General features: G+C 45.7%; 4 protein-coding genes across 5 annotated transcripts in view; 1 reads left to right on the top strand and 3 right to left on the bottom strand.

Moving 5' to 3' along the window:
* LOC309564430 (uncharacterized protein) overlaps positions 1-22,301 on the bottom strand; it is a gene marked incomplete at its 5' end in the record, with an annotated part of 504,148 nt that overhangs the window by 199,526 nt on the left and 282,321 nt on the right. The window lies entirely within an intron of this gene.
* Positions 1-22,301, top strand: part of LOC309563902 (uncharacterized protein) — a gene marked incomplete at its 3' end in the record, with an annotated part of 281,290 nt that overhangs the window by 55,261 nt on the left and 203,728 nt on the right. Inside the window, 2 exon segments of the mRNA XM_082268535.1 lie at positions 13,777-13,870; positions 15,426-15,576. Coding sequence (XP_082124661.1) covers positions 13,777-13,870; positions 15,426-15,576 — 245 coding nt within the window.
* LOC309562808 (uncharacterized protein) overlaps positions 1-22,301 on the bottom strand; it is a 400,807-nt gene that overhangs the window by 203,383 nt on the left and 175,123 nt on the right. The gene's annotated exons all lie outside the window — the stretch shown is intronic.
* LOC309562643 (uncharacterized protein) overlaps positions 1-22,301 on the bottom strand; it is a 361,535-nt gene that overhangs the window by 217,513 nt on the left and 121,721 nt on the right. The window lies entirely within an intron of this gene.

The raw sequence follows: 22,301 nt of genomic DNA, 5'->3' as shown, positions 1-22,301 counted from the left end.
GACTCTGTGGTGGGAATAGAAGGTCATCGGAGGAAGATGTGACTACAGAAGATAATGACATGGCATCTTCTCCAGAAGTAAATCCCGTTCCTCATAATATACATGACAGACCTCACCATTGGAGGAGATCATTGGATATGTCTAATTCTGAGCAATCTCCTGATACTTCACATAGTTCTCTAATATCTGACAGTGCCGATGGGTGCGGGAAACCTCATCTCAGGGAATCTTCTTTATACCATAAAGGGGTTCATACAGGAGAGAATTCATTGTCATGTTCAGAGTGCGGGAAATGTTTTAAACAGAAAAGAAGCCTTCTTAGCCATCAGAGAATACACACAGGTGAGCGTCCCTATTCATGTTCAGAGTGTGGGAAATGTTTTAATCAGAAAAGAAGCCTTCTTAGCCATCAGAGAATGCACACGGGTGAACTTCCCTTTTCATGTTCAGAGTGCGGTAAATGTTTTAATCATAAAGTAAGCCTTCTTAGCCATCAGAGAATGCACACAGGTGAGCGGCCCTATTCATGTTCAGAGTGCGGGAAATGTTTTAATCATAAAGTAAGCCTTCTTAGCCATCAGAGAATGCACACAGGTGAGCGCCCCTATTCATGTTCCAAGTGCGGGAAATGTTTCACTCGGAAAAGAAGCCTTCTTAGCCATCAGAAAATACACACAGGTGAGCTTCCCTATTCGTGTTCAGAGTGCGGGAAATGTTTTAATCAGAAAAGAAGCCTTCTTAGCCATCAGAGCATACACACAGGTGAGAGTCCTTATTCATGTCCTGAGTGTGGGAAATGTTTCACTCGGAAAGGAAACCTTCTTAGCCATCAGAGAATACACACAGGTGAGCGTCCCTATTCATGTTCAGTGTGCGGGAAATGTTTTAATCGTGAAGTAAACCTTCTTAGCCATCAGAGAATACACACGAATGAGCGTCCCTATTCATGTTCAGAGTGCGGGAAAAGTTTTAATCAGAAAGTAAACCTTCTTCGCCATCTGAGAATACACACAGGTTAGTGTCCCTATTTATGTTCAGAGTGCGGGAAAGGTTTCACTAAGAAAGAACACTTACACACAGGTAAGCGCCCTTTTTAATGCCCCTGCTGGTATTACGGGAAATGGACGCTGGATTGTAATGGATGGAACTGTTTACTCCATAAACAAATGTTAAACCACCACAGTCCATTTGGGGGTTGGTTTACACCCGCATCGCCCTCTGACCCGCTGTGGGGTTGGCAGGCAGCTGGGAGCCCTTAAGTTATTCCTGTAAAGCCCACGCCAGTACACCGCAACCGTATGCATCGGGGCTGTTGCGGCACAACCCCATTCAGTTGAATAGCATTGCCCAATGTGACCGGGGAGTGTGAGGTTTGCAGCAGCCGCAAATTGCAGTGCCATGTGTACCCCCCCAATCCGGCTGCCATTTAAGCTTAAGGGGGGTGATAAAATCATGACTCAACTGTCTACCTTTACCGATCCCTCCCCACATGAGGCAACAGGCGGGAAACCATGACAATACATGGGGCAACAAGTGAGCAATTAAGACAAAACATGGGGCAACAGGTGGGCAATCCGCACAATACACGGGATAATAAGTGGGCAATCCTGACAATATATGGGGCATAAAACCAATGAAAATGGTGGCACTCCAACAGGTTATAGCGATGATATTTATTGCAGACAGTCAATACGGGATACAGAAAGGTGGACGCGTTTCACACGTAATATCGTGCTTGTTCACCACGGTGTGCGCACCTGTTGGTAATACATGGGGGCAACAAGTGGGCATTCATGACAATACATGGGGCAGCAGACAAACAGTTCTGACAATACATTCTTTTTGTGTTTTACTTATAAATATGTATATAGATCTAACCTACTGGATGGAAAAAGATCACACTAACATGCATTAACCCACAGCAGCAAATCAGGATTTATCTTTCACCGGTGAACCTTTTTTATTGGTTGCTTAATTTTTTTGATTTATTGAAGTATCCGGCTTTTTATTGGTCCAACCAATGTATGATTATTAATACATTTGACACATTTGTTAATTCTATTATAAAAGATTTAAGCTTTATTTTATTCATATCATTTACTGTGTGGTAATCGCTTATTCTGATTTTGTCCAATAAAAACTCTTCGTACAATATTCTGTGCCGAGTCTTCTTTTTTTACCAATGATTAGATGATCGGTGATTGGAATGTGATCAGTTCATAGAGAGTCATCCATTGGGGTTTTATTAGTGAGATGGAGAGTGGAGAAGGCACCACATTGACAGCCATTGGAGGCCCTTTCTAAAGCCCTAAACTTTTTGGCAACCTGTCTATGACATTAGTCTTCCAAACTCTATCTCACTGAGCTAAGGCCAGAAGAGTTCCAGGAGTTCTTCTCTGTCCACAGTTCCCAAACCAAAAGGAGACATCCACCACATCTTCAATCTTAAGGCCCTAAATGTCCTCAGCTGGGCCCAGGAGTTCCGCATGTAATCCACCAGGTCATAGCCTCTCTCTTTATCAGGGAGACTTTTTTTTTTGCCCGCCCCACATACATGTACTGCGGCAAGGTAGCCATTCTGCAAAGAATCACGTACCTGTACGTCATCTGCATTTCCGGGTCTGTGGCCAGAAGAGTTCCAGGAGTTCTACTCTGATCACAGTTCCTAAACCAAAAGGGCCATCCACCACATCTTCGATCTCAAGGCCCTAAATGTCCTCAGCTGGGCCCAGAAGTTCCGCATGCAATCCACCAGGTCATAGCCTCTCTTTATCAGGGCAACATTTTTTTTCGACCGCCCCACGTACATGTACTGCGGCAGGGCAGATGTTCTGCAGAGAATCATGTACCTGTACGTTAACTGAATTTTCAGGTCTGGGGCCAGAACAATTCCAGAAGTTCTACTCTGTCAACAGTTCCCAAACGAAAAGGAGACATCCACCACATCTTCAATCTTAAGGCCCTAGATGTCCTCAGCTCGTTCCGCATGCAATCCACCAAGTCATAGCCTCTCTCATAATCAGGGAGACTTTTTTTCTTGACCACCCCATGTACTTGTACTGTGGCAGGGTGGCCGTTCTGCACAGAATCATGTACCTGTACGTCATCTGCATTTTCACGTCTGGGATGCGTACGCACGGCGCCAGCTCTCGCTGCACACAGCGGGAGGCAATTAGTGGGTCCAGTGAACACGATGTATGCAGGCACCAGGCAATCATTCCCGATAGAGGCAGAACAGTGATCTGCTGATGTAAACAACGCCGATCGCCATTCTGTTAGTAGGGAAGATGGAGATCCTGTGTTTCTGCTAATGGAGGAAGGAGATTCTGGCGCGCAGAGTTTACATATAGTCACGCCAGCAATAAATATACAAAAATACCAATGATCAGGGTAGAGCGTAATCCAGAAAATGTCACTGGTCTTTGGTTATGGGGGTACAATAAAGGAATGCACGGGGCCACCCATGGCTGCTGTCCTTGTGACTGGCTCCATATAGACCAAGAGGAAAGCCCTGTAGATGGAGCCAAATACTCTGAGTGCATAGACTTGTTTCTCTTCTCGTCTGGTACCTCTTATCCTTCCAGTGACGGCACTTCCGCTGTGCTTTCCATGCTGGTAAGCGTGGCTTCTTGGGGCTCCTCCAGGCTCCTGAGCCAGACATCTCTCTGCTCAACAGCCAGAACAAATGACAGCGGTCCTGCAGTACGGTTCTAGGAGGATCCACAGACTCTGACACCAGATGAGCAATTGTATATTTTACCTCTTGTGAGTGTTCTTGATCCTTCACTATTAAAACCCTTTAACTGGGATACTACACTTAGCTGGCGCTTCCTGTAGGATTGCCACCCATCCAGGATTCACCTGGACAGTTCGGGTTTGAAATCATGTGTCCGGGTTTCAGGCCACCTGAAACCCGGACACAATGTTCAGAATGGACTGTGGATCCCCAAGTAACCAAGTACCACAACCCCTGAGTGCATTGATGTGCGCACCAGCCTCACCCCCATACATGGACAGGAGAGGAGAAAAGGCTTGATCTATTCCGCCTCCCACCCTACCCATCTGTCTACCCACCCACACTCCAATCCCTGGCGTTCTGTGCTTCACTAAAGGGATGTGTGGGCTGGAAGTTTGAAGCTCAGGAACCGGCGGATACATCGTGGATGAAAGGCTTCAATGCCTGAGCCTCCATCCTCAGGTGAGTGAGCTCACCATCCAATGTCTATGACTGAAGTCTCCACCCTCTCTCCCTTCTCTCTTGTGCCTCCAAGTGAGTGAGTACCCTAAGGTAAGGTTTAAGGGGTGCCCTGTAGACTCTGATGTAAGGGGGGCTTTAGGAACCCTAATTAAAGGGGGAATGCTGGGAACTCTGATGTAAGTAGGGAGGTTTGGTGAGTAGAAACCCCCTTACATTAGAGTTCCCCTTTACATCTAAGTCCACAGAGCTCCCCCTTAAAAATAAAATGTTGCCGTGCTTGGCTAAAGTGTTTGAATTTGGCTTAACCGCTTGCCGACCGCCCGCTGCAGATATACTGCTGATGGACTCCATGGCAGCCTACGTGTGGGTTTGTCCCGCCTCCTACTACCTCATAGGACCCTACCCATAAATTTTTGCTCCGGGCCAGAGGCCGTGTTCCATAAATAGCCTACACCAGCAGATGGATAGGGACGCAGCTGCCATGGAGTCCATCAGGAAAGGAAAATTACGGTAAGTATTTGATAACAATTTTCCATATTCCTGACAGACTCCATGGCAGCCTACGTGTGGGAAATAACTAGCCAAACACCAGGGTGGGCAACTGCTGGTCAAAAGAAAGTTTAATTTGCACCATCAACAGATAGTATTTGCAAACCAAAATTAACAGATGACAAAGAGGCCTGCTCAATACAATAATAAGCCATAAAAGTATTAATTGAAGACCACAAAGCCGCCTTGCATATCACTTCAGGGGCTACACGACAAGAGGCCACCCAGGACGTAGACACTCCTCTAGTCGAATGCGCAGTCACTGCCAGGGGATTAACCGAGCCCTTAGATTTGTAAGCCCATTGGATGGTCTGAACAATCCATGCTGCGATAGACCTGGAAGAGGCATGCAAGCCCTTTTTCTTCCCATGGAAGAGGACAAACAGATGATCCGATTGCCGAAAAGGAGCTGTTGATTCCAAATATAAAACTTTAAAACTACTCCCACATCCAAGGAATGAACAGCAGGGTTATCCGAAGACTTGAAAGTTGGTAGAACAATTTCTTGATTTTCATGGAAGACAGAGGCCACCTTAGGGTGTGAGCCCAGCATGGGGATAAGTACCACGCGGTCAGGAAAAAAAGTTAGAAATGGTTCTTTACAACCCAAGGAGCTGATCTCAGAGACTCTTTTAGCTGAGATGAGGGCCACCAGGAAGACAGACAGCAGAGACAGTTCTTTGATGGACAGCTGGTCTGTGCGTTACCGTCTAATTTCCAACAGGAAGTTCAAAACAAGTGGGAGGTCCCACTTAGGGAACCTTGGCTTTCTTTGTGGTCTAAGCCTGGAAGCCCCTCTGAAAATTTGGCGGACGAGGGGGTGTTTAGCCCAGGATGTCCCTGTGAAGGCCAAAATGGCTGAGACTTGAACAAGAAGGGAACTGACTGATAATGACAAGTCCAATCCAGACTGCAGAAAACCCAGGATGTTCTGTATTTTTGGATCATTACAAGGGCTATTTTCATTGGAAACATGTGCCAAAAATTTGGACCAAATTCTTCCATAAAATTTTTAGTGCCTGCTCTTCTAGCGCTTAAGAGTGTGGAAATCGCTTTGCTTGGACAATCTAATGCCTCCAGCCTTCCATTTTGAAAAACCAGGCCATCAGGTGCAGATGGGCCGGGCAAGGATGCAGCGTTGCTCCATGGGACAAGAGATCTGGCATGGGGGGCAGAGGAACTGGGTCCCAAAAACTGAGCTGCATCAGTAGGGGAAACCATTCGGCCAGTAAGGAACGATCATTAGAATCTCCACTTCTTCCATCTTGAGCCTCGACAGGAACCGGAGGATAACAGGAACTGTTGGAAAAGCATACACCCTGCGAAACCTCCACTGGTCCGTCAAGACATCCGTCCCAAAGGCTTGGTGACAACGGAACCTCACATAGTACTTTTTCAGTTTGAAGTTGCTTGGGGATGCAAACAGGTCCACTTCCGGGAGAAATTCCAGGAATATGAGACACTGAAAGACATAGTTGTGGAGACTCCACTTGTTGTCCAAGCGAACCCTTGAGACGAAGTCCGCCTGAACATTCTGAACTCCTGGAAGGTATACTGCTGTGAGGTTGGACAGGTGTTTTTGGGCCCAAGTCATGATTGGCTCTACCTCCTTTAGCAAGAAGCGGCTGCAAGTACCCCCTTGCCGTTTTATGTAAGAGACTGCTGTTGTGTTGTCCAGTCTCAGAATAACAGAGGCTCCCACTATTAGGTGGTGGAACGCTTGAAGGGCGCAAAACGCATTTCGGAGTTCTAAGATGTTCGAGACCTCTCTGCGAGCTAGGAAGTCCCAACTGCCCTGGGCTATTTCCGTCCAGCAAAGAGCGCCCCACCCACTATTGCTGGCATCTGTGGTGATCGTGACCCAGGAGATGGGAACGATGGAGTGGCAATTGAGAAGGTTCCTCCGCTGCAGTCACCATGGAAGACTCTCCTGCACTGTTGACGTTATGTGTATAGGATGATTCTGGTCGCCTGGGCTCCATTGCTGGAGAAACCCCATCTGAAAAGGACACATCTTCCACTGCGTCCACTTCACCATAGGTGTTGTGGCCATCATGGTGCTAATTATCCTCAGGCACTAAAAGGCTCGGAGATGAGTGGCCGACATGGCCAGGTGTATCCTGTCTCTGACAAACGGGATCTTTTCTAAAGGCAAGGCGATGGTGCCTTTGCACTTGTTAAATTGTGCTCCTAGGAATATCAGAGACTGCGTAGGCTCCAGATGACTTTTCTTCTCATTCAGTAGACAGCCGAACTCGAGAAGAGTAGAGATTACTTGAGATTTGTGACCTAGGAGCTGCTCCCGATCTTGAGACAATAACAGCAGATCGTCCAGATAGTGGTGGAGACAAATTCCTTTGGTCCTGATCAGAGCCACCACCGCCAATAAGAGCTTTGAAAATACACGAGGCAATGTCGTAAGCCCAAACGGAAGACATGTAAATTGGAGGTGGATCTGATCTACTGTGAACTGAAGAAACCTCTGGAAATCTGCTGCTATCGGAACATGGAAATAAACATCTTTCAGGTCGATCGACACGAGCCAATCCGCTGTCTGAACTGCCTGACGGATCGTGAACCACGTTTCCATTTTGAATTTTTCTTTTTTGATGAAAGAATTTAGGTGTGTAAGGTCTATGACCGGTCTCCAAGCACTGCTTTTCTTTAGAACTAGGAAAAGAGGGGAACACAGGCCCTGGAATCTTTCGTCGGCTGGAACTGGGACAGCCGCGCCTTGGGCCATCAGTAAATTTACGTAAGACAGAAGAACCTATCTCTTTTCTTCGGACTGGGGTAATGAGGTTGGAACAAACCTGAGTCTGGGTGGGCTGCAAAATGTCCAGGAGTGACCTGACGACACTGTTTTGATGACCCAATGTTCCCAGACATGCTGGAAACGAAGTAGACGAGCACCGACTTGCTCCGCCTGGGCAGGCGCAACATCAAAAAGACTTTGTGGCATCCCGACCACGAGAAGACACTCCTTTGGACACTTTCTGTCCCGTTGATTGATGTCTCTTCCAGTTCTTCCTGAATTCCTGGCCAGGTCTATAGAGGCGGGCATCTCGTGCCCGATCAGACCCTTGCCTGAGTCCTCTTTTGGCCCAGCAGGCCATGATCCTGGGGCAGGAACCCCGACTTACCGCCCGTGGCATGGGAAATGGCACTCTTTAGCTTGTTCCTGAAGAAAGAGGATCCTTCATACGGGATTCAACACCAAGCCTGTTTTGAAGCAGGATCAGCCAACCACGGGCGCAACCAAAGAACGCGTTTAGCGGTAACCGAAGAAAGCATGACCTGCACCACTAAGCGAATAATGTCAAGGGAAGCCTCCCCAGAAAGGCAGCTGACAGCTTGTGTACTGCAGAGCTCCTGGCTACCTCCTCAGAGATGCTTCTTAGGGTCACGTCCACATTATCCGTCCAGGCCTCCATTGCTTTAGATAAAGCCGCAAGGGCCAAGGCTGGTTTACAAGCCATACGTGCCAAAACATAAATGCATTTTAGATCAGCATCAATACGCCCCTCAAGGCCAACTTTAAAGGTCACTGTGTCTTCCAGTGGGAGAGTGACGTGTCTCACCAATCGCATCAAGGCCGCATCTACAAGAGGAGCTGACTCTAGATGTTTCACATCTTCAGTCTTAAATGGGTACATTTTTAGCAGAGAATTCTTCCTCTCGGCACAACCCCATTCCTCTGTAATAATCTTGCCAAGCTCACCCAAAAAGGGAAAGTAAGGGCGTTCCTCCTTGAGGTGCTTAAAATACCACCTCTGTTGGGAAGGCGACTCTACTGGGTCCTCCCACTTCAAGGCTTCTTTAACAGCTTTAACCAAGGTGGGAACCAGGGCAAAATCATTAATGGGCCTCCCGCTAATAGCTGGGACGATTGGCCATATTGCCACTTGCCTGCCAATGGCCAGGCTTGTAAGCTCTTCATGGCACCAGATTCCACGCCCGCGTCCCAGCCTAATAGCTAGGGCTTGTTGGACCTCATAGGGGGACACCGCCAGGATCCATCATGCAAACCGCCAAGCCTGAATCGGGAAATCTTCATGAGGTAAGACTTGACCATAATCCATTTAGGAGGAGGACAAAAAAGGAACACGGCCTCTGGCTCGGAGCAAAAATGTATTGGGGTAGGGTCCTATGAGGTAGGAGGAGGCGGGACTAACCCACAAGTAGGCTGCCATGGAGTCTGTCAGGAAGTGTTGTTTTTTTTATTGGATGTTTTATGGCAGAAATGAAAAAAAATTGTTTGTTTGTTTTTTTTTGTTTATAGCACAAAAAATGAAAACCGCAGAGGTCATCAAATACCACCAAAAGAACGTTCTATTTGTGAGAAAAAAAGGACATCAATTTTATTTGGGTACAACGTCATGCCACCACGCAATTCTCAGTTAATGTAACGCAGTGCCCCATTGTTGGTGTCATTGGGTGGAATTCTGCCCCAAGGGCCAGATAAAAGCAAGCAAAGGAAATCTGGCCCCTGGGAGGAGTTTGGAGACCACTGTTTTAGATAGCTCCATTTGCCCAGTTCCATTCCAGTCCCCAACAACACAACATCGTGTCATTGTGGGACAATTTCGGTCCATTCTGTGGACAGTCCAGGTCACCTGGCACTGAAAACCAGGCTGTCCCTGACCTATCCCTCTCGACCAATAAGAGAGAACATACCCAACCTTTATTGTACATTAGAGTTAGGATTAAAATTAAAAATTGGAACGTGACGTATTCTTCCGTTTTTTCCACTCTTTTTCAAAATTTCGGGAGGCGTTACTTGAGCTTAAGTATATTTCTCAAACATTCGTTTATCCATTTCTCAGATCCAGTCTCTGAGGGTAGGAGGACTAGGTGAAACCCAACGTGAGGCTATCCGCTTACGGGCTACTGTATAAAAAGTGATCTCGTAATAGCCTCTACCTGGTCATTATCCATTGTGGAGAATCTACTTACCCCAGAAGAAATATGGATCCAGAGTCAGCACAATATCATATACAGAATTTCGCTTATATAACACTTCCTGCCAATACTTATATAATCAATGAGACTTTCTAAACTCTGTGGACATCAAGGATGGATACTTGAATGTTCCTGTTTTTCTGGCCCACAAGCAAATTTTTCCCCTTTGCTGTGGGCCTTCAGCTTCTCTGGTTCATCATCTCTTCTGCACTTTGAGTGTTCACCAAGGCGCTGGCCCCCAGAGCTAGCCTTGCTGTGCTCCCAGGGTATCCCCATTGTGGGATATCTGGAACCGCTCTATTAGCTTAGGTTCTGGCTGGCAGCATAGCTAGAACTGTCCCGACATTGCGAAGGTTCAACTGGTCCTGAACCTTCAGAACTCAGTACTGGAACCAACTCATCACTTAGAATATCTGAGTCTCATTCTAAACACAGCTCAAGCAAGAGTTTTTCTTCCCCAAGAGAATCTTAAAACTCTCTGTTCCCAGGCTCAGGCTCTTCAGTCCAAGGGTCACCCAACTTTTTGCTTCTGCATGAGATTTCTGGAGCTCATAGTAGTGTTCTTCTAGATCAGGGGGTATCCAAACTTTCTAAACAATGAGTCAGTTTACTGTCCTTCAGACTTAAGGGGGGGGGGGGCGTACTCTGGCCAATCGGAGGAGAAAGGGCCTTGTCAGTTGGAAAAAATGGGGCCATCTATGATTCAAGTTCAAGCGCAGTTTGCTATCTCCTCCGTCACAGCAGAGCTAAGCTCAGAGCTTCTACGAAATGGAAGTTGGATCACACAGTTGCAGGATTTGCATCTTAGAGACCTCCCTCTTGTAATAGTGAGGGTAAGCAGCAATGGCAGGGATTATCTTAGCAACAACCTAGCAACAAGGCAGGATGGGGAGGACACCATCTCAGAGGGTTTTTTTGGACTAGGTTCTGGGAGGTACATAAATGGCCTACACCTGTAGGATGGGAATTATTCAACTTTATTCAAATCTGCACAGTTAGTTTTCATCTACAGGCGCCCCCTAACCTGAATACTCATTTTTTGGGAACGAGGAACTGATACTTGCCAACCGCAATACGTATATATATACATTGGGGTTTACTGGGGTTATGGCCGAAGCTATATGCCATAGCCCTGGAATCATTTTTTCCAGCCGGCGGCTGGCTTTCTCATGAAACCATTCTGAGCGGCTTATGAGCTTTCTGAAGCAGCGGGAAGGGACATACCCCCCTCTCTTGCCATTCACCGGTGTTTTTTTGGGCTTACCGTTTTCGTCGGTTCGCCTAAGAAACGATCGGATGGTGTGGCTGGCTGCTCCCATAGACGATCAGAGTGTGGATACTCTTTGATCACCCCCATGACCTTGGAGGAACGGAGTGACATCATGACGTCAGTTCTGATCCAGGCTAGAAGTAAATCTATTTTTTTTTTTTTTTCATCTTTTGCTTTTAAAGTTAAAGAAGAGATTTGGGGTCTTTTTGACACCCAGATGTCTCCATAAAGAGGACCTGTCATCCTTATTTCTATTGCAAGGGATGTTTACATTCCTTGTATTAGGAATAAAAGTGATGGAAAAAAAAGGGACAGAGTAAAGATAAAAAGTAAAAATAAAATAAATAAGAAAAAAAAATGTAAAGAGCCCCGTCCCTCTATGCTCACACGTAGAAGCAAACACATAAGTAAGTTGCGCACGCATATGTAAAAGGTGAACATTAGAGCGAGAGCAAATATTCTAGCGCTAGATCTTCTGTGTAACTCTAAACAGGTCACCTGTGAAGGCCTTTTAATGGTCACCTATGGAGATTTTTAAGTACCGTAATTTGTTGCCATTCTACGAGTGTGCGCAGTTTTAAAGCAGGATATGTTAGGTATCTATTTACTCAGCATAACATCATCTTTCTCATTATACAAAAAAAAATTAGGTTTAGGGGTATTTTGTTTTTTGAATGAATTAAAGTGTAGAGAACTCAACTGTTTTGCTGCGAGGAACAAATACGCCTACAATCACCGTAAGAACGCTAAGTACAAAAATCCCAATATGGTCCACAAGGTGGTGACCTGACTTCTCTCAGATGGAACGCACAGACAGGAAGTGATGTAGATACTGACAGGAAGTGATGTAGATACTGACAGGAAGTGATGTTGGTCCACAGAGGAAGTGATGTCAGATATAAATAGGAATTTCAGAGGCCAGTCTGGAGGAAGAAGAGAGGAGACGTAGCTGGAAGTGGCAGCAGAGGAGGTAATAAGATATTATTTTCTATTTATAATCTTTAATTACATAAAGAAAATGTCCTCCTTCAATTTTTATGTCGGGGGAACAGAAACAGAGGAACGCATAACACTGAGAATCAGATTGCAGTCCCCCGGTGAAATCACATAAGTAGGATGAGCAGCAAAACTTCCTCCAGCTCTCCTGTAGCGCCCTCACCAGGCAGAGCCGAGGTCCTCATAATGTATCTGGGGAAGAGGCAGAGCTCGGGGTGACCCCGACACTCACCTCTGGAAATATTCAGCAGCTTTCCTCCCTCGTCACTACTGACATTAATTCCGTCCTCTGCCCCAACACCAACTGGGCCCACAGATCTGTATATACTGGATGACCGGGAACCCCACCGTGTCTGTGCCATCTATACTCTGCATGTGTCAGAAGACACCAGACACAGCTACCTGCCCCCATCTAACACCGCTGTCCCCCGCTCCTCCCCCCCATCTAACACCACTGTCCCCCGCTTCTCACCCCCCCATCTAACACCACTGTCTCCCACTCCTCACCCCCATCTAACACTGCTGTCCCCACTCCTCACCCCCATCTAACACCACTGTCCCCCATTCCTCACCCCGCATCTAACACCGCTATCCCCCATTCCTCACCCCCCCCCCCATCTAACACTACTCTAACCTATTCCTCACCCCCCATCTAACACCACTGTCCCCCGCTCCCCCCATCTAACACCACTGTCCCCCGCTCCTCACCCCCCATCTTACACCGCTGTCCCCCGCTCCTCATCCCCCATCTAACACTGTTGTCCCCCCACTCCTCATTCCCTTATTCAACATTGCAGATCTCAACTCCTCACAACCCATATTTGATGCTTCTGTCCCCCACTCTTTACCCAGACCCAATGCTGTCACCTTGCTTTCTTTCGCTTGTCACATGACATCACTCTTATCTCTATTAATAAAGCACAGATCTGACCGGAGAGGTGAGGAGGATTCTCAGAAGATTCTTAGAAGGACACAAGGATCTCTACAAGGACATCATGATGGAGATTCAGCCACCCCTCACATCACCGGGTAAGAGGAGACTTTATTGTAAAGGAGAGAGCAGTACGGAGGATCCACCTAGATCCCCCATCATCTGATAAACACAAAGAAACAATGTATTCAGTCAGTGTGTTTCCTACAGATGGATCCAGTAATGGGAACCCACCAGAGAGATGTCCCCGTCCTCTGTATTCCCAGGATTCCATACAGGAAGATCACACCATCCCTCACCATCATCAGGTAGGTGAAGATGGATGTCGAGATCGTAAAAGTGACCCGACTGTATGAAAATATATTCCACTTTTAGGTATAAGGTTGTTTGTGCTCACATTTTAAAGAAACCATCCCCCACTATTTTCTTTGTTTAGAATGAAAATCTGATAGATCTAATAGATGAGGTTAAAGAAGAAGAAGAGACATATGTGAGGGGTGATCAGCAGTTCAGGGAAGAGGTTGGGATGATGGACAAAGTTAAAGAGGAGGAATCTTCTCCAGACATCAGCACAGGTGAGTGATGGCCACTAAATACAAAAACTGTTCAGGTATATGGATTTATGTTTGAGCATTTGTAGACCCATTTCTGCAATGACGTCATGATGGAGAATCAGCCGCTCCTCACATCACAGCGGGTAGGAGGAAACTTTATTGTAAAGGAGAGAGCAGTACGGAGGATCCACCTAGATCCCCCATCATCTGATAAACACATAGAAACAATGTATTCAGTCAGTGTGTGTGTTTCCTACAGATAGATCCAGTAATGAGAACCCACCAGAGAGATGTCCCCGTCCTCTGTATTCCCGAGATTCCACACAGGCCAACAAAGAGGAGATAAAAGAGGATGATGATGAGGATTATGTGGTGGAGGAGGCAGAGTTTCAGAAAGGACACAGGAAGAAGTACCAGGACACCATGGTGGAGTCATCCAGTTACAGAAACCCACCAGAGAGATGTCCCCGTCCTCTGTATTCCCGGGATTCCACACAGGAAAATCACACCATCCCGTATGTGAGGGGGGATCAGCAGTTTACAGAGGAGGTTGGGAGGATGGATGCAGTTAAAAAGGAAGAAACGTCTCCAGATATCAGCTCGGGTAATTATGCAATAATGGTTTAAAGCTTACTTAGTGATGTTTGGTTGGGTGGTATCATTGATCTGGTTAGTTGTCAAAGTTTGGTGTTGTGATTGCACCCAGTTCCACCACAGATCTCTTTTTAAACTTTAAAATGCTTGACCAACATATATGACTCCTGAAAAATACTTTTTTTAAAATTACCTTCCCACATCTCCATTCCTCAATATAACGTCATGTTCCCAACAAATGAGGAGGAGATACTGTACACCATATGAAAGGTCCATCTCCATTCCTCAATATAACGTCATGTTCCCAACAAATGAGGTGGAGATACTGTACACCATATGAAAGGTCCATCTCCATTCCTCAATATAACGTCATGTTCCCAACAAATGAGGTGGAGATACTGTACACCATATGAAAGGACCATCTCCATTCCTCAATATAACGTCATGTTCCCAACAATAACATTGTCATCATTTCAATAGCATTATTACTTAGTGATGTTTGGTTGGGTAAGGTTGTATCATTGATCCATGTCAGATCTCTTTTTTTTTCAGTTCTTTTATTTATATGAAAGTCAACTTTCAGGCATAATAAAAAGTAAGCAAAAAGTTGGGGGAGCAAACCCTGAACATGTATTTCTAAAGCTGGTGCAGCTATGAACCAAAAAAGGGAAGCCCTGTTTACAGAGGATTTAAGAACTCGCGGAACAGAGGGCAATTACCCCTGTGCCGTTGAGTCAGGTCTTCCAAGGCTTTTACTCCCGCATATTTGTGGTTCCAAAGCCCTCAGGGAAATTCAGTTTAGTCATAAATCTCAGGAATCTGAACAAATACTTGATGTACAAAAAGTTCTCAATGGAGAATATTTGTGCAGTCAGAAAAAATCTGCTAAAAGATGTCTTCCTGACTACCTTGGATCTGAGGGATGCCTACCTGCATGTTCCAATCCGTCAGGAACACCAGGCATTCCTGAGATTCGCAGTGGTCACGGAAGGAAGGACTGCACATTGGCAGTTCAGAGCTCTTCCATTCGGCTTAGCAGCCAGTCCAGGGATTTTTACGAAAGTCCTAGCAGAAGTGGTAGGCCATCTTCATCTTCAGAGCCTAACCTTAATTCCATATCTGGATGATATTCTGTTTTTTGCAAATTCAGCAGAACAAGTCAGTGCAGACACCCAAAGAGTGTTATCTGTTTTTTAGACACTAGGGTGGCTAATAAATGTGGAAAAATCATTAATGAACCCAGCACAGGTTCAGACCTATTTAGGCTATCAAATAGACTCCAAAGCTCAAAAAACTTTTCTCCCAGGGGAAAAGGTGGAGAAAGTGGTCTTGGCAGTAAAAAAATGTGTGTTCTCTTCCTCTGTGTTCCAGGAGACAGATTCTGAGAATTCTGGGCTTAATGACAGCTTGCATTCTAGTGGTAGAGTGGGCCCAACTCCACTCACGAGACCTTCAGTTCTTCCACCTGTCTGGGGACAAAAGACAGGAGTCTCTAGATGAGAAAGTGATTCTTTCCCCCCAGGTAATATCTTCCCTGCAGTGGTGGACAATTCCATAAAATTTGAGGAAGGGCAGACATTGGGGTCAATGGCAACCTTTAGGAATCACCACCGACGCAAGCACCTGGGGAGCTCATCTAAAGGGAGCTCAGGTTCAGGGCACTTGGGATATCTTGTAAGTCAGGCCTCGTCCAACTACAAGAACTGAGAGCAGTAGGAGAAGCCCTAAAGGGCATTCGAAAAGGACATATCAGGAAAGGAAGTCCAGATCTGCTCAAACAATGCTACAACAATAGCTTACATCAACCATCAGGGAGGAACCAGGTTCAACACCCTGTTAAGGTTAGCTCAGGAAATGCTGTTGTGGGCAGAAGAGTGAGTGGTCTCTCTGTCAGCCGTACACCTAAAAGGAAAGGACAATTGGAAAGCAGATTTCCTCAGTCACCATTCCATCAAACAGACAGAGTGGGAACTGAACCCCAAAGTGTTTCAGCGGCTAGTTCAAAAGTTTGGTCATCCAGAAGTGGATCTGTTTGCTACTTGGCAGAACAGGCAAGTAGGCCTGTTCTTTTCCCTATCTCAACAGAAGGACATGTTGGGCTTGGATGCTCTGGCACAGCCATGGCAGTTCAAACTAGCATATGCCTTTCCTCCTCTAAGTCTGGTTCTGAGAGTTCTACAGAAGCTCATCGGATTTCCGGACCTAAGTCTCATTTTGATTGCGCCTTGGTGGCCCAAGAGGACTTGGTTCGCAACTCTGATGTCCCTGCCAATGTCAACACCTTGGAAACTCCCAGAGATTCCAGACCTGTTACTCCAGGGACCAGTTGTTCACCCCAGACCGCAATTTTTTCAATTAACAGCCTGGTTAGTAAGCGCCAAATCCTGAAAAACAAGGGTCGTTCAGATGAAGTCATTGATACTCTCCTCCTAAGTAGGAAACCAGTGATGAGAAAATGTATTCAAGAATTTGGAGAAAAATTCTGTACCTGGCAGAGTCAGAAAAGGAATTCCTCTGCCTCTATCCCTGTGATCCTGGAATTCGTACAGGATGGAGTAGATAAGGGTGGGGTAGTTAACACCCTAAAGCCCCGTACACACGCGTCGAAAATTGGCAGGGAATTTTCGGCCAACGTCCGATCTGCCGATTTTCGGCTTGTTAGTATGATGCTTCCGACAACCAACTCCGACTTTTCGGCCGAAAAAAATCTGGTGTGCAGACTATAAAATTTTTGTTGGCCGTCAACACAACGGCCGATTTTCGTGCAGTCAATACAGATTTCGACAGGGAAAAATCTGATGAGCAAGTCCGGACATGCTCAGTGAAGAAAGAACACAAAGAAAGCAACCCAACACATGACATCACTTCTGAAGTAGAATTTTGTTGGACGAGAAAATTCGTCTGCAGTCTAGGCACATTCCAACCAACAAAACACCACTCTGGACAAAAGTCGGACGATCGGTCGGCCGATAATCATTGCGTGTGTACGGGGCTTAAGTGTCGGTTCACACCATGGCGATCTGACTTCGGGGGCAACCTGTGAAGTCGCGTGCACCGCGACTTCGGCACGACTTGCACGGACTTCACATAATGGAAGTCAATGCAAGTCGCTCCGATGTCGCCCCGAAGTAGTACAGGAACTATTTTCTAAGTGGGAGCGACTTGAGTCGCTTCTATTAGAACGGTTCCCATAGCACAGAATGGACCGCGACTTGTCAGGCTGACCAGTCGCCGGACAAGTTGCGGTAGTTTGAACCGGGACTTAGGGTACAGGTAGCAGCACTTTCACTTTTTTCTAGATAAAGGCCTTGCTAAGGAACCTTTAATAAAAAGATTTTTGTTAGCAAGGGGTAGAGTTACCCCTATAAGGAGGAATAGTTTTATCTAGGGTACTAGAGGCGTTATCTAGTAAACCTTTTGAACCTCTAGATGAGGTTCCCCTGAATATTTTGCCTGTTCTGTTGGCAGTTACCACAGCCAGAAGGGTCGGAGATTTACAAAGTTTGTCCATAAAAGAGCCTTTGATGTTAATCCTCCCAGACAGAGCTATTCTCAGGCCAGGTCCATTATATCTGCCCAAAGTAGCTTCTTCCTTTCACAGGAAGCAAGAGATAGTCTTGCCCCTTTTTTTTGCGAGAAGCCTAGAAATTTCATTATCTAAATGTGATAAGGTGTCTTCTCACATATTTAGAAAGAACCAAAGTGTTTAGGAGATCGAGTCACCTATTGGTTCTGCATTCCGGACCAAGAAAGGGATTACAGGCCTCAAAGCCTTCAATTTCTAGGCGGATCAAACAAGCCTTTTCTATGTCTTATAAGTTTTCAGGTATTCCTGCCCCAGCCAAGCTGAAGGCACATTCTACTAGGGTTTAATAAAAGAATAGTAGCGCAGAAACAGTTTAAAAAAGTCTCATGAGCTAAACTGCAAATCACCCCAAATGAAATGTAGTACTGAAAACAATCCTCAAACCATTCCGTGACAAATCACGCAGGATATATCTCAGTGTGGTCTAGATAACATCAATTCCATTGACCATCAGATCATTGATAACCCGAATCAATAAGGCTTAGTCCTTCCTCATAAGATCCTGTAAGTGCATTTCACTGGGAAGTCAATGTTCCGTGCGGTCTTGTGGGTACACCTCTAATCCACCACTAAGTGCAGGGGGAAGGTAAGAAATGGCCACTCACCGGATCACCATGCCCATTTACTCTCATAAATGAGCCCACCTCGCATGTATGTATCCACCCGTGGTAACAGGATCAGATAGGTGACAGTAAGGGTTAATCCGCGGTCCACTCCACTAAAGATCAATCACTCTTCCTCTCCATCATAGGCCGGTCACCCCAGCCTCCTAGGTGCCCGGTAAGTCTGGCCTCTGCTGCTCCTTCCTCTCCTTTCACCTTCAGCGTGTCTCTCCAGAGGGCGCCGCCAAGTTGTCCGGTCAGCTGACCGAGCGCCAGTGATCACGTGACCGCGGCTGGTCCAGTCAAGATACTTTCCTAAAGCCTCGTACACACGCAACGAATTTCGCCGACCGGTCGTCCATCTTTTGTCCAGAGTGGTGTCTGTTGGTTGGAATGTGCTCTAGACTGCACACAAATTTTCCCGCATGACAGAATTCTACTTCAGAAGTGATGTCATGTGTTGGATTGCTTTCTTTGTGTTCATTCTTCTCTGAGCATGCCTAGTCTTGCTCATAAGATTTTCCCATTCGAAATCTGTACTAATGAGACGAAAATCAGACGTGTTTTGACGGTCGACAAAAATTATATAGCCTGCACACCAGGATTTTTTCGGCCGAAAAGTCGGAGTCGGTTGTCGGAAGCACCATACTAACAAGCCGAAAATCGGCAGATCGGTCGTCGGACTAAATTTCCCGGCCGAATTTCTACTCGTGTGTACGGGGCTTAAAGCACTATCGTGTGGAAGTTCTGTCTCAACAAAACCTTGCCTTTTGCTGAAAGGTTTTACAGGCAGTGGTCCCGCCCTAAGGTAGGCCAGTATGGATTTCTTGATTTATCCTCCCATATGTAGGCTGTCCTGGAAGGGTGAAATGAGAAAACTTACTGTTAGTTCACCGGTAACGGTCTTTCTATGAACCCTCCAGGACGGCCGGCCTACTTCCCACCCTGGTTATGTGGTGGTGAGTTTTTATTGTATGTTATGTGATAACGATGTCCCTGGGATTTCGGTTGGAAACTTACTTTTCTATTACTGAAGCCCAAGGGATGGGCGGGGCCTTTTTAACAGCTGCAAATTAGTTGTGTTTCCTGTAGGGTGGAGCCACAATCTCTCATATGTAGGCCGTCCTGGAAGGGTTCATAGAAAGACCATTACCGGTAAACTAACGGTAACTTTTTTCTGATGTAAAAGAAAAAAACACTCAGAAAAGATGAGAAGGGAAAATGTCAGTGGCCTCCACCTGTAAAACCATTCCTGTTTTGGAGGTCGTCTCATTGTTGCCCATCTAGTGCACCTGTTGGGAACAACCCCCTCTGCTACTTGACTGACCAGATGAATATCCCAGGAGTTTCCCTGACTTGATGCTATACTCTGATTATAAAGTGTTGAGCAGTGTATATGAGTGTGGAAAACTCTTGATAATTTTTCTTGTCTTCTGACAGACGGACTCTGTGGTGGGAATAGAAGGACATCGGAGGAAGATGTGACTACAGAAGATAATGACATGGCATCTTCTCCAGAAGTAAATCCCATTCCTCATAATATACATGACAGACCTCACCATTGGAGGAGATCATTGGAATCTCCTGATACTTCACATAGTCCTCTAATATCTGACAGTGCCGACGGGTGCGGGAAACCCTCTCATCTCAGGGAATCTTCTCTAAACCATAAAGGGGTTAATACAGGAGAGAATTCATTGTCATGTTCAGAGTGCGGGAAAGGTTTTAAACAGAAAAGAAACCTTCTTAGGCACCAAAGAATACACACAGATGACCTTCCCTATTCATGTTCAGAGTGCGGGAAATGTTTTAAACAGAAAAGCTACCTTCTTCAGCACCAGAGAATTCACACAGGGGAGCAACCTTTTTCATGTTCTGAGTGCGGGAAATGTTTTAATCATAAAGTAAGCCTTCTTAGCCATCAGAGAATACACACGGATGAGCATCCCTATTCATGTTCAGAGTGCGGGAAATGTTTTAATCAGAAAAGAAACCTTCTTAGGCACCAGATAATTCACACAGGGGAGCGTCCCTATTCATGTCCAGAGTGCGGGAAATGTTTTAATAATGAAGGAGTCCTTATTGGGCATCAGAGAATACACACGGGTGAACGTCCCTATTCATGTTCAGAGTGCGGGAAATGTTTCATAAATAAAGGACACCTTCTTAGCCATCAGAGAATACACACAGGTGAGCGTCCCTATTTATGTTCAGAGTGCGGGAAATGTTTTAAGGATAAAGGACACCTTCTTACGCATCAGAGAATACACACAGGTGAGGGTCCCTATTTATGTTCAGAGTGCGGGAAATGTTTTAAACAGAAAAGAAACCTTCTTAGGCACCAGAGAATACACACAGGTGAGCGTCCCTATTCATGTTCAGAGTGCGGGAAATGTTTTAGTCAAAAAGGAAACCTTCTAAAGCACCAGCGAATTCACACAAGGGAGAGTCCCTATTCATGTTCAGAGTGCGGGAAATGTTTTAATGATAAAGGAATTCTTCTTAGCCATCAGAGAATACACACAGGTGAGCGTCCCTATTCATGTTCAGAGTGCGGGAAATTTTTTAAACATAAAAAAAGCATTCTTAGCCATCAGAGAATTCACACAGGAGAGCGTCCCTATTCATGTTCAGAGTGCGGGAAATGTTTCACTCAAAAAGGAAGCCTCCTTAGCCATCAGAGAATTCATACAGGTGACCTTCCCTATTTATGTTCAGAGTGCGGGAAATGTTTTAATAATAAAAGAGGCCTTCTTAGCCATCAGAGATCACACACAGGTGAGCGTCCCTACTCATGTTCAGAGTGCGGGAAATGTTTTAGTCATATAGGAAGCCTTCTTAGCCATCAGAGAATACACACAGGTGAGCGTCCCTATTCATGTTCACAGTGCGGGAAATGTTTTAATCATAAAGGAAACCTTCTTAGCCATCAGAAAATACACACAGGTGACCTTCCCTATTTATGTTCAGAGTGTGGGAAATGTTTTAATAATAAAAGAAACCTTCTTAGCCATGAGAGAACACACACAGGTAAGCGTCCCTATTCATGTTCAGAGTGCGGGAAATGTTTTAATCATAAAGTAAGCTTTCTTAGCCATCAGAGAATACACACAGGTGAGCGTCCCTATTCATGTTCACAGTGCGGGAAATGTTTTAATCATAAAGCAAGCTTTCTTAGCCATCAGAGAATACACACAGGTGAGCGTCCCTATTCATGTTCAGAGTGCGGGAAATGTTTTAATCGTAAAGGAACTCTTCTTATCCATCAGAGAATACACACAGGTGACTTTCCCTATTCATGTTCAGAGTGCGGGAAAGGTTTTAATAGTAAAAGAGACTTTCTTAGCCATCAGAGAATACACACAGGTGAGCGTCCCTATTCATGTTCAGAGTGCGGGAAATGTTTTAATGAGAAACAAAGTCTTCTTAGGCATCAGAGAATACACACAGGTGAGCTTCCCTATTCATGTTCAGAGTGCGGGAAATGTTTCAATCAAAAAGGAAACCTTCTTATCCATCAGAGAATTCATCTTCAGAGTGCGGGAAAAGTTTTGCACTCAATGTTTACTTGTTAGACACCGGAAAGTTCATTCAGGCGAGCGTCTCTAATCTTGTGCAAAATGCGGGAAATGTTTAACTAAGAAAGAGCACCTACTTACACACAGGTGAGCGCCCTGTTTAATATGAGAAGTGCAGGAAATGTTTTCCAAACAAAGGTTTATTTCTTAGAAACCAGAAAGTTCATACGGGTGAACGTCCTATTCCATGTTCAGAGTGCGGGAAATGTTTCACTCCTTATGTACGTTTCAAACGGCAAAGAATTCACACTTCTATTAGAGGCTCCGTTTCCATGTTCAGGGTGCGGGAAAGTTTACAAATAAAGGAAATATAATGAAACATCAGAGTGCACCCCCTGCTGGTACTACGGGAAATGGACGCTGGATTGTAACGGGTGGAACTGTTTAGTCCATAAACAAATGTGAAACCACCACAGTCCACTCAGGGTTGGTTTACACCCGCATCGCCCTCTGACCCGCTGTGGGGTTGGCAGGCAGCTGG

Source organism: Pelophylax lessonae (genome assembly GCF_965119305.1).
Source record: "Pelophylax lessonae genome assembly, chromosome: 9".
In the NCBI taxonomy this organism is placed as follows: Eukaryota; Metazoa; Chordata; class Amphibia; order Anura; family Ranidae; genus Pelophylax; species Pelophylax lessonae.
The sequence above is the reverse complement of the archived record's forward strand: the minus strand, read 5'-3'. Positions and strand labels throughout refer to the sequence as shown.